Below are 13,272 nucleotides of genomic sequence, written 5' to 3' on the forward strand. Positions count from 1 at the left end.
CATCTCCCAGCGACGTTGTTTTAAACGCGGGATTGGAGAGTAGGCTCGTGTCATCAGGCAGTTGGGGGCCAGCAGCTGCGTGGCCACTGCATGAGGCTTTTGGACGAACTGGACACTGGATACTATTGATGCAAAACTCATGCACGGGTACTATCACATCCAATCATTCCCAAGAACTACACTTCAATCTTGAGAGCCCCGATAGCACAATATCAACCCGTGGCTGTTAGCTTGATCCTACTTCACCCCATCTCCAAACATCTTCATTGCTAGATCATTGCGCTGATAAAATGTCGACATTCTATACTGACTCTCACCGCTATATTGTTGCAGATCTTGCAGAGCTTGTTGACCCTCGCGATTGATTGTCTGGCGGATTTCCTCCGTCCTCGGCTCAATACTGCACTCAAAGGGCCGAGGGCGCATATTGAGCCCATTCCTACCTCGGCGTCAGCTGGAATATTCAATGGTCATCCACTGTACTCACGTGTAATTAAATATATCCACTTCAGAGAGACTCCCGTCGGGCCGTCTTTTCTTCTGAATTCGGAAACCCCACAGAAGCCTTGCAATTGTGACCCACGTACCCTGCTCGGCCAGCGCCTGGCCGGAACAAACCCTTCTTCCCCAGCCAAAAGTCATGTAGCCCCTCTCACCTGGGAACGGTCTGCTCTCTGGGTTTCCAGGCATATATCTCCTTGGATTGAACCTATCGGGATCCGGGAATTCGCGTTCATTGTGATGGATGGCCCACACATTGCCCTGGATCCACGTCCCTTTCGGAATCAACCAACCCTTGTACAAGTCGTCCTGGGTAGGGGAGTGTGGTTGCCCTCCAATGATTGCAACAGACCTCCACCTGAAAACCTCTTTGACGAATGCATTCAAGTAGGGAAGGTTCGGTTGATCATCAAAGTGCGGGCTCCGATGAGGCCCGACAACACGGTCAAGCTCCTCATACGCCGGTTTCAATGTCTCAGGGAAAGCACAACAAGCCAGGACAAATGTGACCAGAGTGGAACTGCTCGTGTCAGCCCCAGCACCAAACAGATTCCCGCTGAGAGAAGATATTTCTTCGTCGTCAAGGCCATGCTGTTCCCGCGCGGCGAAGAGGTGTTTGACAAAGGAATCGTCGTGCCCGGGTTTCATCGCTGCCTCTTCAGCCAGCGCGTAGAAGAAACCTCGTCCCCTCTTGCGGCCAAGACCGTGTTTCCAAGGGGCAATGGCGTTGGGAAATTTGGCCAGGAATGGGAACGTCTCCATCAGCATTGGGAACGTCTTGCCAGGAACATTAAGCTCTGCTGCCAGTTGCATCACAGCGATCACTAGAAACATTAGCTTAGAGGCTCGAACCAGGAAGCGGGCAACCGGGGCGAGTTCGACAAATAGGTACACGTTAATGCAGGGCACTTCCATACCTTCTGTGATGATGGGGTCCTCGCTACTTTCCACGCGTCTCCCAAAGCCAATGATGCTCACCACGCTGGTGGCATATCGCTCGAAATACTTTACGTAGTCCTCCGGCTTATTGAGCAAGTCAAGCGCAACAAGCCGACTCTCATCATTCTGAAAGCTACGATACTTTCGCACAGCCTGTACACCAACAGCATGATGCATCAGCTTCCTCTGAAGACGCCATCTGGCTCGTTGTTCAGGTTCAAACGTGTATTGATTGACCAAATTCGACTGCCCCGCTCCTAATTCTGCAAAAACCAGCATCTTTGGCCGAGAGGAGTATATTCCCGCGCGCTTTTCGAAGAGGTCTGAGACCGCCCAGGCATCATTGATCCAGACGGTTGGGTTCCTGCCTATCCACACGGTCACGAGAGGGGAGTTGTATTCCTTGGAGAGCTCTTCGAACCACAACCACGGTTTATTATCAGGCAGCATAAACGTATTACCCACTATAGGAAATGGTCGTGGTCCAGGAGGCTTCGTGAAGCAAGTCAGCGGCTCGTGTCAGGGTGTTCCAACAGCATGGGGTATGCACTGCACCATCTTTGAGCGGAGCCATAGCATTCGCGTGTAGTCAAGTGCTATACATCCTATCAACACAAAAAGTGTTGTTACAATGGCCAACCCGGTGGAAGTCTCGCGGAGAATTTTTTGAGCGTCAGCGAGGCCGACCATACCATCGACGTGTACGGAAAGCATATTGATTGGTGATAGTGAAGCAGTTCAGGCGCCTTCAATAGACAAGCCCTCCTCTGACCACCTTGCTACCCAGACTTGAGATTGCCAAGGCGTGCCAGAGGCTTTCACCGAAGTCAGAGTGCAGGTGGGTAAATTTCGACTCCAACGACAATCGACGAATGTGGCAAGCTGGGAGGCGAATTGGATCGTGTTGCTGACACTGATTGTCAGCAAAAGGGGGAGAACGGCAGAGGGGTATTGTGTTTTGATATATCTTTCAGTGTGTGTTTAGCCAGTCGGCCTACTTCAATTCAGATCCGGACCCTACATCAGTGGCCGGGACAACTAATGCCCTTGTATTGATCATGGTACTACGTGGTATGCGTATTTTGGGAAGAACCATGGATCAGGGACCTTTACCCCGCAGTCCCATCGTCGGCAAATGACCTACACAACCCGGCCTTGGTTAATACGTAGGTAAGCGAAAGATCCCGCTTATTGACCAGAACTTTCAAGGGAAGATAATGACTCCTGCGTGAGAATTATTTAGATGATATAACTACCTGGTAAGTGCTAAATGCTTTCAACTGAATAAAAAAATAAGTATTTAATTTAAAAATTTATATCAAGTATTCTTGGTCCTGCATTAGCCTTGCAATATCAAGCGAACCTTTGTAAACTTTAAGAGCTACATGAACTACTGACAAGTATAGTATACTTGATTGACATGGGGTTTGGATACATCGGAATAATCTGTACTGGTCTGGTTCATTCACATGTCGCGGTCCTGTAACAAGCTTCCATCGCGCCTTAGTGCTCGCCATCTATCCTTATCTGGGTACTAAGCTAAGCCTCCAGCTCCAGATGTCTCTTCCTATGAGTTCGGATGCCGAGTTCAAGCCCAAAAAGTTCAATAGCTTGTATAAGTAGCGTTGAGGCAGGCTCGCCCATTGATATTTAACGCGGGATCATATTTTAAGATCTTATTGGAGGAAACGTATCTCTCATTCTGATCGGCAAGGTGTGGTTCACCTGTTCGCAGGTTCCCAAGAGATCGCCCTCCAAGCGACTGGTTGCATTGACCACAAAGTTTTGAAAAGGCGATGTGCCACATTTCACCCCCAGCACAAAGGCCTTGGAAAATGTGTCTGCTAGCCAGGGGGATGTATGTGTGTTGTCCATCGGGAAGTTGGCGTTCGCTGTCTCTTTGCCCACTGCGGCATTCAGGATTAGCGTCCAAAGCACCAAGGAAGAAGCTTTTCTCGAAAAAATAAGTCTAAGTCGAAGCAAGCCATCATAGACACATTGCCTGTCTAAAACGCTGTGGTCTGACGAGCTGGAAAATGAGCAAAGCAAGTAGTGAAACAAACTATGAATAAAGCAGATATTTCTTCTCTGGAGAAGGCAAAAATGTATCAGAAAGCTGCTTACTGAGCTTGAGTGCCTGGGCACCATAATCTCCATGGTTGACATAGTACACGCCCTGCTCTGGACCACCCAGCGAGTCAACAATGTACCAGGAATACCACTCGTAAATGGTGGGAACCCAGGAGTACTCGTCGTCGACACTGTTGTATGTATTCGTAGGCGTTTGCGACGAGATGATAACCTTGGCGCCCAAGGCGAGGAAGGTAGAGCTGGCGTTATGTAGGTATGTCGTGTAAGTCTGAACAATCTCGGTCTGGTTACTGTTGGTGTGTCAGACGTTAAGAACTCCGTACAAGCTCTACAGGTATCAAGAAAACCCGGCCTACTCGTAGGTAACAGGACAAGTCTCGGCACCCAACCCCAAACAATCCACTCTATTCTTCGCGTCATTCGCAGGATCAGCAGCTGATGGAGCAGGATTAGTATCCGTTTCACGAAATGCCGCAGTCCTAGATCCAACTTACGACCATCGTTGTGCCCAAACTCAATCACTACCCAGTCACCAGGCTGGACTTTCCCGAAGATAGCTTGAAATCGTCCCTCTCGAGTGAAAGTTCTCGCGCTTCTCCCGGCATAGGCCGAATTGTTCACCCTCATTCTCGATGAATCGAGGGAATATTGCAAATACTGCCCCCATCCCTCGGTTCCGTTGTGTCCCCCACCCGGAGCCACTGCAGCATTTAGAGTTAGCTGAACAAGCACAAAGGAAGAAGTGTTTGCGAAAATGGGGAGGAATAAGGCAACCACTTGCCCTAGCCTCTCCGAGGCTGCAACGGTTAAAATGACTGGGACAGGTGGTGAAACAGACCACACATGACAGATGTCTCTTCTTAGAAGGGTTAAATTTGTATCCAAAAATTGCTTACTGGTACTATCACCACAAAGCCATACTGTATTTGGCTCGGCAGTCTAGACTTGGATCAGCTAGACACCTGAAAAGGCATAAAAGCGTTGCATGGTTGAGACTCACTCGCGGGGCTGCAGCGGCTGCTGGCAGGAGACAGGCGAAGAGAACAGGATATTTCATTGTGAATGTACAATAACGGAGGTTCTCTATAATAGCTCGGCTTGGGGTCAGTCCAGCCCTTTGGAAATATATACCAGAGCAAATAAGCCATCCAGCTGTTTGGGGGGGGGGGGGGCGGCACCCAAGCTTGAACTGCACGAATGGTGGTGGATTCAAATTGTCGCGTCATTAAAGCTCGGCCTCTCACTACCCCGAGTTTGCCGGTCGGTGACAGGCCACGGAAGAGGACGCCCCTCGGCACATCTTCTCAACAAGGGACAATCCGTCATAGACTTCCACTTCGGCCGAGCATTTCCAATTTAGAATCTCATTTCAACGAAACTTCTGTGCGCGTCTTAAGGGAGCAGTGGTCTCGCAGCTTACTCGAAATCTTCTCGAGGCGATGGGAGGCACGACTATCGGTCACATTAATCAAGCTTCAGACAATACTGGAGCTAGTCACACAAGCCACATAGGTAGAACACTGGATGACCATATCCGTGGATGGAACTTCCGATGAATACAGCTTAGTTAACGGAGAGATTCTTTTTAAGGTCCTAGGGAATTACAGAATTGTGTGCGCTGCTCTCGTAAAATTCCTGCAAACTCCCTAGCATTTGTCCCTGCATAATTAGTAACGGGGAATGCTGCGTACGCGCCAATATTCGAGTGATCAATGTGTTTTTGCATATTAATATACTCCTCATAGCCTCAGTGGAACTCACACCGCATGAGACCTGCTTTCTCGCTATTCTCCGATATCGCGCAGGATACACAGGTGAAGTGAGGTGTATGTCTAGGTAGTCATGGGATTAATGCTAAATTCCTTGCATTAGAGAATGTTGGTTGGTGCAAGAGCATGACACATACGTGTCAGAGACTGAGACAACGTTCTATATCGGACCCATTTTCTCTGCCTGCATTTGACGGACGGTATTTTCTACACTTGGACTTGGTTAAGGACGCCTTGAGCTACTTCGCAAGCCGCTCGGATATATCAGTGCCTGTTCGAAACTGATAGAATACCTGCTCATGGCCAGAAATATTCCAGATTTTTTTTGGACTGAGTCATCGAAAATAGGCCTGAGAACTGCAGGGCTCCACCCAGGTATCTCATCTACTCATCTAGCAAAAGAGTACGTGCAATATATAAATAGGCGGTGGCGTAATAGGCCGATGCTGGGCCGTATGTACAAGAGATCCTCATGGGTAGGAATAAGCTGACTTGGGAGAATTAAAAAATCTCACAAACAAAATGTTAAACTAGGCTCCTGATTTCCCTTCCTAAACCTCTAAGCCTCTTAACTTGAACAAAAGAACAATTGTAAATTGCAAACACATGCGCAGATTATCTTGAAATTTAAAGCACAAATACAATCAGGTGATTTAACACTTTCTTTTATGATGTACTCGAGTGGGTAGAGAGCTTGGGTTGTATTTCGAAGATTTATAGAAAGTCTCATGGCGTTGTTAGAAATACTGTGACCGGGCTGACAAGGCTTCTTGATTATGTTGGTCTCACTCACAGCAGAGCATGTAGCAGAGCGAGAGAACCGCCAAGCAGCCTTTCACGGATACGACCCTATTTAATACGTTGGGCAAGTGGTGGAAAAGGGCTCCTCATCGTATGAAGACCTGGAGAACCAAACCGGTGGGGTAACAGTTTGTACGTTGTTCATCGAGACAGACATCTTCACTGGTGCCACCAACTGGGTATTGTTAGCATATGCTAATGGTTGTGAACAAAACGTGTTGCCAACTCATGTCTCCCCCCTGCGTTTTTTTCTGGACCGAGCATGTTGCTCAAGAGACGCCACCTGAGGGTGGGTGGAGAATAGCGAGTCGTGGACAAAGTATCGGGCAGGATTCGGAAACCGGGCCGCACACAATCATGCTATTGCCGCGAAGTGATTCGAAAATCTGTGTCCGGTCCTGTTCTGGTATGATCACACACTCCGATCACCGGGAAGTCCATTGCTCTGTTGACAACTTCCGACAACATGAGTGAAGGTTTCTCTCTGTCTGTCTCAATCTAACGTACAGTGCGGAGAACAACGAGATACAATGGGCGACTTCAACTACCACAGTCGCTGTCCCGTCCTGATAACGTTGCATGCAGGTATTGGCATCGGTGTGGACACACCGTACTTGGCTCAATTTTACAGTCTGTATCCAGCACCTCCGGCCTTTTGACCTCCCTTGACATCAAACCGGTCGAGCATCATGACCTTGTTCCATGCAGCGACAAAATCCCGAATGAATTTGGCCTCTCCGTCGGAGCTGCCATATACCTCGGCAATGGCCCTGAGCTCGGAGTGAGAGCCAAACACCAGATCGGCGCGAGTAGCAGTCCACCGCTCGCTACCCGTCTTACGGTCGACACCGGACCAGAGCTCACCATCATTACCCTTTGCAACCCAAGTAGTGCTCATATCAAGGAGATTTACGAAGAAATCATTCGTCAGCTGGCCAGGGCGCTTTGTGAAGACGCCATTGGGGTTGCCGTCCCAGTTCGCATTGAGTGCGCGCAGACCACCGACGAGGACGGTCAGCTCGGGTGGGGACAGGCTGAGAAGGTTCGCCTTGTCGACGAGATACTCCTCGACCTTGACGCGTGCAGAAGACTTGCCGTAGTTGCGGAAGCCGTCAACCTTGGGCTCAAGGTAGTCGATGGAGTCGACCTCGGTCTGCTCCTGCGTGGCATCTGTGCGGCCCGGGGTGAAGGGCACTGTGACATTGTGGCCGGCGTCCCTGGCTCCCTTCTCGACAGCGGCGGTACCGGCAAGCACGATGGCGTCGGCCAGCGAAATCTTCTTGCCACCAGACGCGGAGCTGTTGAACTGCTGCTGCACGCCCTCAATGGCGCTGAGGACCTGCTGCAGCTGCTGTGGGTTGTTGGCGGCCCAGTTCTTCTGAGGCTCGAGGCGGATTCGTGCACCGTTGGCGCCACCACGCTTGTCGCTGCCTCGGAAGGACGACGCGGCGCCCCAGGCGGTTGCAATGAGGCGGTCAGGCGCCACACCCGCGGACAACAAGTCCTTTTTGAGCTGGGCGACATCCTTGTCGTCGACTAGAGGATGATCGACCTTGGGCACGGGATCTTGCCAGATCAAGTCCTCCTTGGGAATCTCGGGGCCGAGGTAGCGGGACAGCGGGCCCATGTCACGGTGCAAAAGCTTGAACCAGGCACGGCCGAAGGCGTCCTCCAGCTCTGGGAGATTCTCGAGGAAGCGACGCGAGATCTTCTCGTACTCGGGGTCGGCACGCAATGCAAGATCGCTCGTCAGCATTGTCGGCTTGCGCTTCTTGCTGGGGTCGAAGGGGTCGGGGATGTTGGCCTCGGCACCCTTGGCCACCCATTGCCAGGCACCGCCAGGGCTCTTCTCCTTCTCCCACTCGTTGTTGAAGAGAGAGGTGAGGTAGCCATTGCCCCACTTGGTCGGGGTGGTGGTCCATACAACCTCGAGGCCAGAGGTGATGGCATCGCCGGCGCTGCCCTGGCCGTGCTTGCTCTGCCAGCCAAAGCCCTGCTCGTTGATCTCGGCACCGGCGGGGGCGGGGCCGCAGTTGCTGTCAGGGGCAGCACCGTGGGTCTTGCCGAAGGCGTGGCCGCCAGCAATGAGGGCGACAGTCTCGTAGTCGTTCATGGCCATGCGGCCGAAGGTGGTGCGGATGTCCCTCGCGGAGGCGAGGGGGTCAGGGATGCCGTCGGGACCGACAGGGTTGACATAGATAAGACCCATGTGGGTGGCGCCCATGGGCTCCTCGAGCTCACGGTGATGAATGTCGGTGTCCTTGGACCAGTCGCCTTGCATGGTCCCGGTGGCCTTGAGCTCCTTGAGGATCTTGGAATGGCGGGTGTCATTGCCCTCGGGGAACATGGTGGTCTCGCTGCCCCAGTAGACGGACTCGTCGGCCTGCCAGGTGTCGGGGCGGCCGCCGGCAAAGCCGAATGGCTTGAAGCCCATGGACTCGAGGGCGACGTTGCCGGCGAGCAGCATGAGGTCGGCCCAGGAGATCTTGTTGCCATACTTCTGCTTGATGGGCCAGAGCAGGCGGCGAGACTTGTCGAGGTTGCCGTTGTCGGGCCAGCTGTTGAGGGGCTCGAAGCGCTGCTGGCCGTCGCCGCCGCCGCCGCGGCCGTCGAAGACACGGTAGGTGCCGGCGGAGTGCCAGGCCATGCGGATCATCAGGCCGCCGTAGTGGCCGTAGTCGGCGGGCCACCAGTCCTGGGAGTCTGTCATGAGGGTGTGGAGGTCCTTCTTGAGGGCGGCATAGTCGAGCTGCTTGAAGGCCTCGGCGTAGTCAAAGTCCTTGTCGTTGGGGTTGGACGAGGCCGAGTGCATGCGCAGGACATCGAGGCGCAGCTTGTTGGGCCACCAGTCCTTGTTCTTGGTGCCGCCGCCAGCGACGTTGGAGTGCAGTGGACACTGCTCGACGCTGCCCATGTTGACGGTTGTTGGAGCAAGCGGGAGGTGGGCTGAAGGGCTAAAGGCACGACGATGGCGGAATGTGAAGGCGGGGTTGTTTGCGGCAGACAGGCGGTTGTGTGTGGGTGTGAGTGTGAGAGTGAGACTTGGGGTCAGACCTAAGTTGAGGCTAATAGTTCTCCTCGCCGAGAGATATGGAGATCTTGCTATGTGCGACAGCATGGCGGAGGAAGAGGGGGTGGGAAACGGGCGGGGGGCCGGCCTGGGGGTATATAAACGGGCGAGGCGAGGCAGAGGCGAGAGCGAGAGAGAGACGAGAGGGAGGGGCTAGTTTGGGAACGACGAGGAGGAGGCCAGAGGTGGCGAATCAGCAAGCAGAGGGCAGGAGGAGGGAGGTCCGACCCCGCAGCAGCAGCGACGGCGGGTGTCGTCTTCGTGCTCGTCACAGACGTGATGGCATTGCCTGGCAGGGAAAGAAGCTCGGCATCGAAACACTCGCCAATGTCAGAGAGCTGGTGCTGGTGCTGCTGGTGCTGCTGGTGCTGCTGGTGCTGCTGGTGCTGGGCGGCGGGCCCCGGGGGGGGGGGGCCAGGAGGAGCTTGGAGGAGCTTGGGTGTGTGGCGGGCGAGTATGGTACAGCTAAGTCGAGTCGAGTCGAGTCTGCTGGCCCCTGGCAGTTGGCAGTTGGCAATTGGAAATCAACGTGCCCCAAGTGGTTGGTGGGCCACCTGAGACGACGGACGGTCGCGGCTGTTGCAACACAGTTGACCGTCTGCCCTCCCGTACGTGGTGGGATGGGCAGAGAACATGCGGGAACAAGGGTTGCCCCCTCATGCCCTTGTGCCGCCCCTCTCCTCTGCTGCCCATCCCATCCGTGCCCATCTTTCCATGCCATGCCATGCCATGCCATGCCATGCCATGCCACGCCATCCTGTGGCCACGCCGCTACTGTGTAGTCTACTGTAGTGCATACATTACCAACCTAGGTAGTTTGGTAGGTACACTGCACACGCGGAGATAGCTCGGCCTGGGCCTCGACCATGATGCCACAATGTTCGGGGTTCCGAGGCATGATTCACACACACACACACACACACACACACACACACACACAAAATACTGTAGACATTGCGTGGCCTCCTCCCCTCTCGAAACACCCACCAGACTGACTGACTGCCCGCCTGCCTGCACCTGCAGCTGTAATTGTCACTGCCACTCCCACTCCAGGACAACGGCACGAGCAAGTATAATACTGTATGTACTGTTTCTGTGCGTGTGTACGTATGGAGATGGAGATGGAGATGGACATGGAGATGATCGCATGCTAGCGGCAAGCAAGGTTCGTTGTTGCCGAGTCAGCTTTTGCATCTGGCGGGGCTCAACCCACCCCACCTGCCCGCCCCGCCTACAGTAGGATACCTACCCGGCTCCTTCCAGGCCTTCCTCTACCCCACCTGCCGCCCACTCGATCGATCCTCGTTCCCCAAAAACCCCGTCCACTCGGCACTCTCCTCCTCATTGCAATATACTAGCCTGCTGTGTATATGCGAGGTACTTGCTGTGCAACGTGAGTTTGGAGATGGCGATACTCCGTGCCCTCAAACATGCGAAGGGGTGCACCGCCAATGCCTGCTGTATCAGCCTGCCTGGCGGCAGTGAGATCTCAGCCCAGGCGTCTGCTACCTGCCTGGGTAGCCCCCAAAGCAACTAATGCGTATCTAGGTACTGATATGACATCTATATCCGGATGGCGAGGAAAAGTCCATGACGCTGATACCTGGGTACATGGGTACCTGCACACCAAAACCCCCGAGGTCGGTACCGGTCACGCACTGCCTGCATGGCTGCCACGGCTGCTTGGCTGCAGGCCACCCAGGCCACCCAGGCCGCCCTGCTGTGCTGTCAAATAAGGTTTGGGTGAGTGGGCAATGCGGGGGAGGGTCCCCCCCCAGGACCGATGTGTCAATGTGTCTGTCTCTGCTGTTCTGAACCCCTTTCTGTTTGTCTCGAGCTCACCCCGGTCCCCTCCACCTGCCACCCCGCCCCACCGAGCTGTATGTAGCGACTCCAGATCTTCCCACGCAGCACCCCTCACCAGCATCCTGCCAGACTCTACCGCGTAAACATCTGTCCGTGGACAATACACTGGATTGTCGCATAAACCTCAAATTTCTACCTCCCACTGCCCAACACATCGCTAGCCAGGGGCACAGGCACCGCACGCGAGGGTACCATACGATACCATACGATACGATACGACACGATAAGAGACGACGCGACGCGACGCGACGCCACGGCCCGCCCAATATTGAATTGCAGCGCCGACTACTCTTGACCGACACATTGCTGTCTCTCCTCCTTGATTGCTACGTGTCATTTGTCAATGGAATACAGTCTGTCATCTTTATTGATTCACTGCTGCCTGTGATCATGCCTCCCGGGCGCCCGCCAAAGCGCAGCCGCCCCTCTCGCCCACAGAGCCCTCCTCCATCGCCCACTCCCAAAACACACACCACCACAAACGCAGACACAGCTACCCACCCTAACGTCCAGGCCTCCTCGCCCTCCCATCCCTCCACCTCCTTCATCTCTGCCGACGATGACGCCCGCCGATTATCCCCTTTCCTCAACACCACCTTTTCCACCCATCGCCTGTCGCCCCTCTACATCGGCTCCCAGCCTCTCACACAAGATCGAATACACACCCTGTCCCGCCGACTCCGCGACTTCCTGGTGGGCGACGTTGTTAGAGGTGTTGAGGTTGGACTGGATCGCTCTGGCGATGATGGCGCTATGGCGAGGGCCGGCGCTTTAGAGGCTGTCGCCATTGCCTGGGTCACCCTCGACAGCCTGGTCGGGTCGTATGCAGGCCAAACAAGGTCGCTAAACGAACGGGACGCCGACCCCGAGCCGGCCATGGGGAGTTCGGCCCACGACGAAGCCGGAGACATGTCTGGGCTGAGCACGAGCACCGCTGTGCCGGCTTCGCCTGGCAAGAGGAGAGCATTGCAGATCTCACTGCAGTACGAGCATGCCGAGTGCGCAGCGCTGCTGCTGCCCTCACCCAAGGGCATCGCAAACTCCGAAGACGCGGCGACCCCCGGCTCTCTGTCCAACTTCGCTAACGGCAGGCCGGACGAGAACGACCCTGAATTCCTCCACCTGCCCCTCCTGCTACTGCGCATGCCCGCACCTCTGAAAGCCGCCATCACCGGCTTCCTCAGCCGCACCTTCGACTGTCGCATCAGTGCCCTCAGTCTCGGCAGTCGAAGCCTGGTGCGCGCCCTGGAGACGTGGGCGGGCGAGTTGGGAGTCCATGCCAATGCCTACTCTCCCAAAGATGTAGTGATCACGCTGGGTTTCTACAGCCCGACGGTCATGCGATCTCACACTTGGCTGCGGCCGAGGCAGCAGCAGCAGCAGCAGCAGCAAGGCGTGACTCTGGACAAGCATACCGAGAGGGAGGAGGATGATGCTTCCGGAGCATCAGAAACCGTGTTGGGAGTCAAGTCAATCGACGTCATCATCCCGAGTGCCGACCTTCGGCGCTTCATCTGCGCAGGCAAGGCAGGCATAGCAGGGCAAGACAATCCCTCAAGCCGGGCTGGGGACAGGCGGAAGGGGTCCGGCGAGGGGGATCAAGACTGTTATGGGGAGGCCAAGCGCAGGAAACTGGGAGGTGACAAGGATGAGGAGGGCTGGGCCTGGCGACAGCGGCCTGCAGTCTCGAAGCACTCGGGTAGCAGGCTGGGGTCTGGTTCATCGCAGCCATTCACCGAGGCGCTGGCCCAGTACATTCAGCACCAACTCTCCCTGGATATGTTCCACCCAGCAGTGCGGATATCCAAGATCGCCTGTGGAGGCTTTGTGTTGTCTGAGGGCCGTGTCAAGCTATTCGGCGTGGCTCCAAGCATGGAGGGTGACAATGTGATTCCAGATACCATACAGAGGGCTGTATGGGGGGTCTTGGATGTGCTGTTGAACAGGGCCCTTGTGAAGTTACCATACGAGACGCTACCGGGGATGCCCTTGTGGACTCGGGAGTAAAATAATGTACCCAATGCAAGAACAAGACTGCGTATGTGGTAACCGTTCTCTGCTGGCACCCGCCTCCACCCCACCCTGACAATGCGCAAAAAATGAAGGAGAGGATGATACTTGATGTGAACACCCAAAATCTATGCAAGACCCCAAACGCCTTCAAATCCATCCAGTGCTTCGCCACATTTCACCATGGGTATCACGTTCCGAGAGCAAGGAAAATGCTGTGAGCGA

General features: G+C 54.5%; 4 protein-coding genes across 4 annotated transcripts; 1 reads left to right on the top strand and 3 right to left on the bottom strand.

Annotated features, from left to right (window-relative positions):
• Window positions 1-237: 237 nt before the first annotated feature.
• On the bottom strand, window positions 238-2,154 carry J7T55_012810 (uncharacterized protein; the record flags this gene model as incomplete). Its single annotated transcript, XM_053141437.1, has 4 exons — window positions 238-439; window positions 584-1,325; window positions 1,419-1,904; window positions 2,133-2,154. 4 exons carry the CDS (start codon window positions 2,152-2,154, stop codon window positions 238-240), a joined length of 1,452 nt encoding a protein of 483 aa, XP_052995159.1.
• A 751-nt stretch (window positions 2,155-2,905) lies between these two features.
• Window positions 2,906-4,588, bottom strand: J7T55_012811 (uncharacterized protein; the record flags this gene model as incomplete). The annotated part of the gene is made up of 7 exons (XM_053141438.1): window positions 2,906-2,920; window positions 3,166-3,347; window positions 3,565-3,821; window positions 3,888-3,966; window positions 4,026-4,232; window positions 4,428-4,470; window positions 4,532-4,588. 7 exons carry the CDS (start codon window positions 4,586-4,588, stop codon window positions 2,906-2,908), a joined length of 840 nt encoding a protein of 279 aa, XP_052995160.1.
• A 2,138-nt stretch (window positions 4,589-6,726) lies between these two features.
• J7T55_012812 (peroxidase catalase 2) lies at window positions 6,727-9,015 on the bottom strand (the record flags this gene model as incomplete). Its single annotated transcript, XM_053141439.1, has 1 exon — window positions 6,727-9,015. One exon carries the CDS (start codon window positions 9,013-9,015, stop codon window positions 6,727-6,729), a length of 2,289 nt encoding a protein of 762 aa, XP_052995161.1.
• A 2,412-nt stretch (window positions 9,016-11,427) lies between these two features.
• J7T55_012813 (siroheme synthase) lies at window positions 11,428-13,044 on the top strand (the record flags this gene model as incomplete). Its single annotated transcript, XM_053141440.1, has 1 exon — window positions 11,428-13,044. One exon carries the CDS (start codon window positions 11,428-11,430, stop codon window positions 13,042-13,044), a length of 1,617 nt encoding a protein of 538 aa, XP_052995162.1.
• Window positions 13,045-13,272: the final 228 nt, after the last annotated feature.

This window comes from Diaporthe amygdali, assembly GCF_026229845.1.
Source record: "Diaporthe amygdali strain CAA958 chromosome Unknown NODE_9_length_1275696_cov_64_842800, whole genome shotgun sequence".
Classification (NCBI taxonomy): domain Eukaryota; kingdom Fungi; phylum Ascomycota; class Sordariomycetes; order Diaporthales; family Diaporthaceae; genus Diaporthe; species Diaporthe amygdali.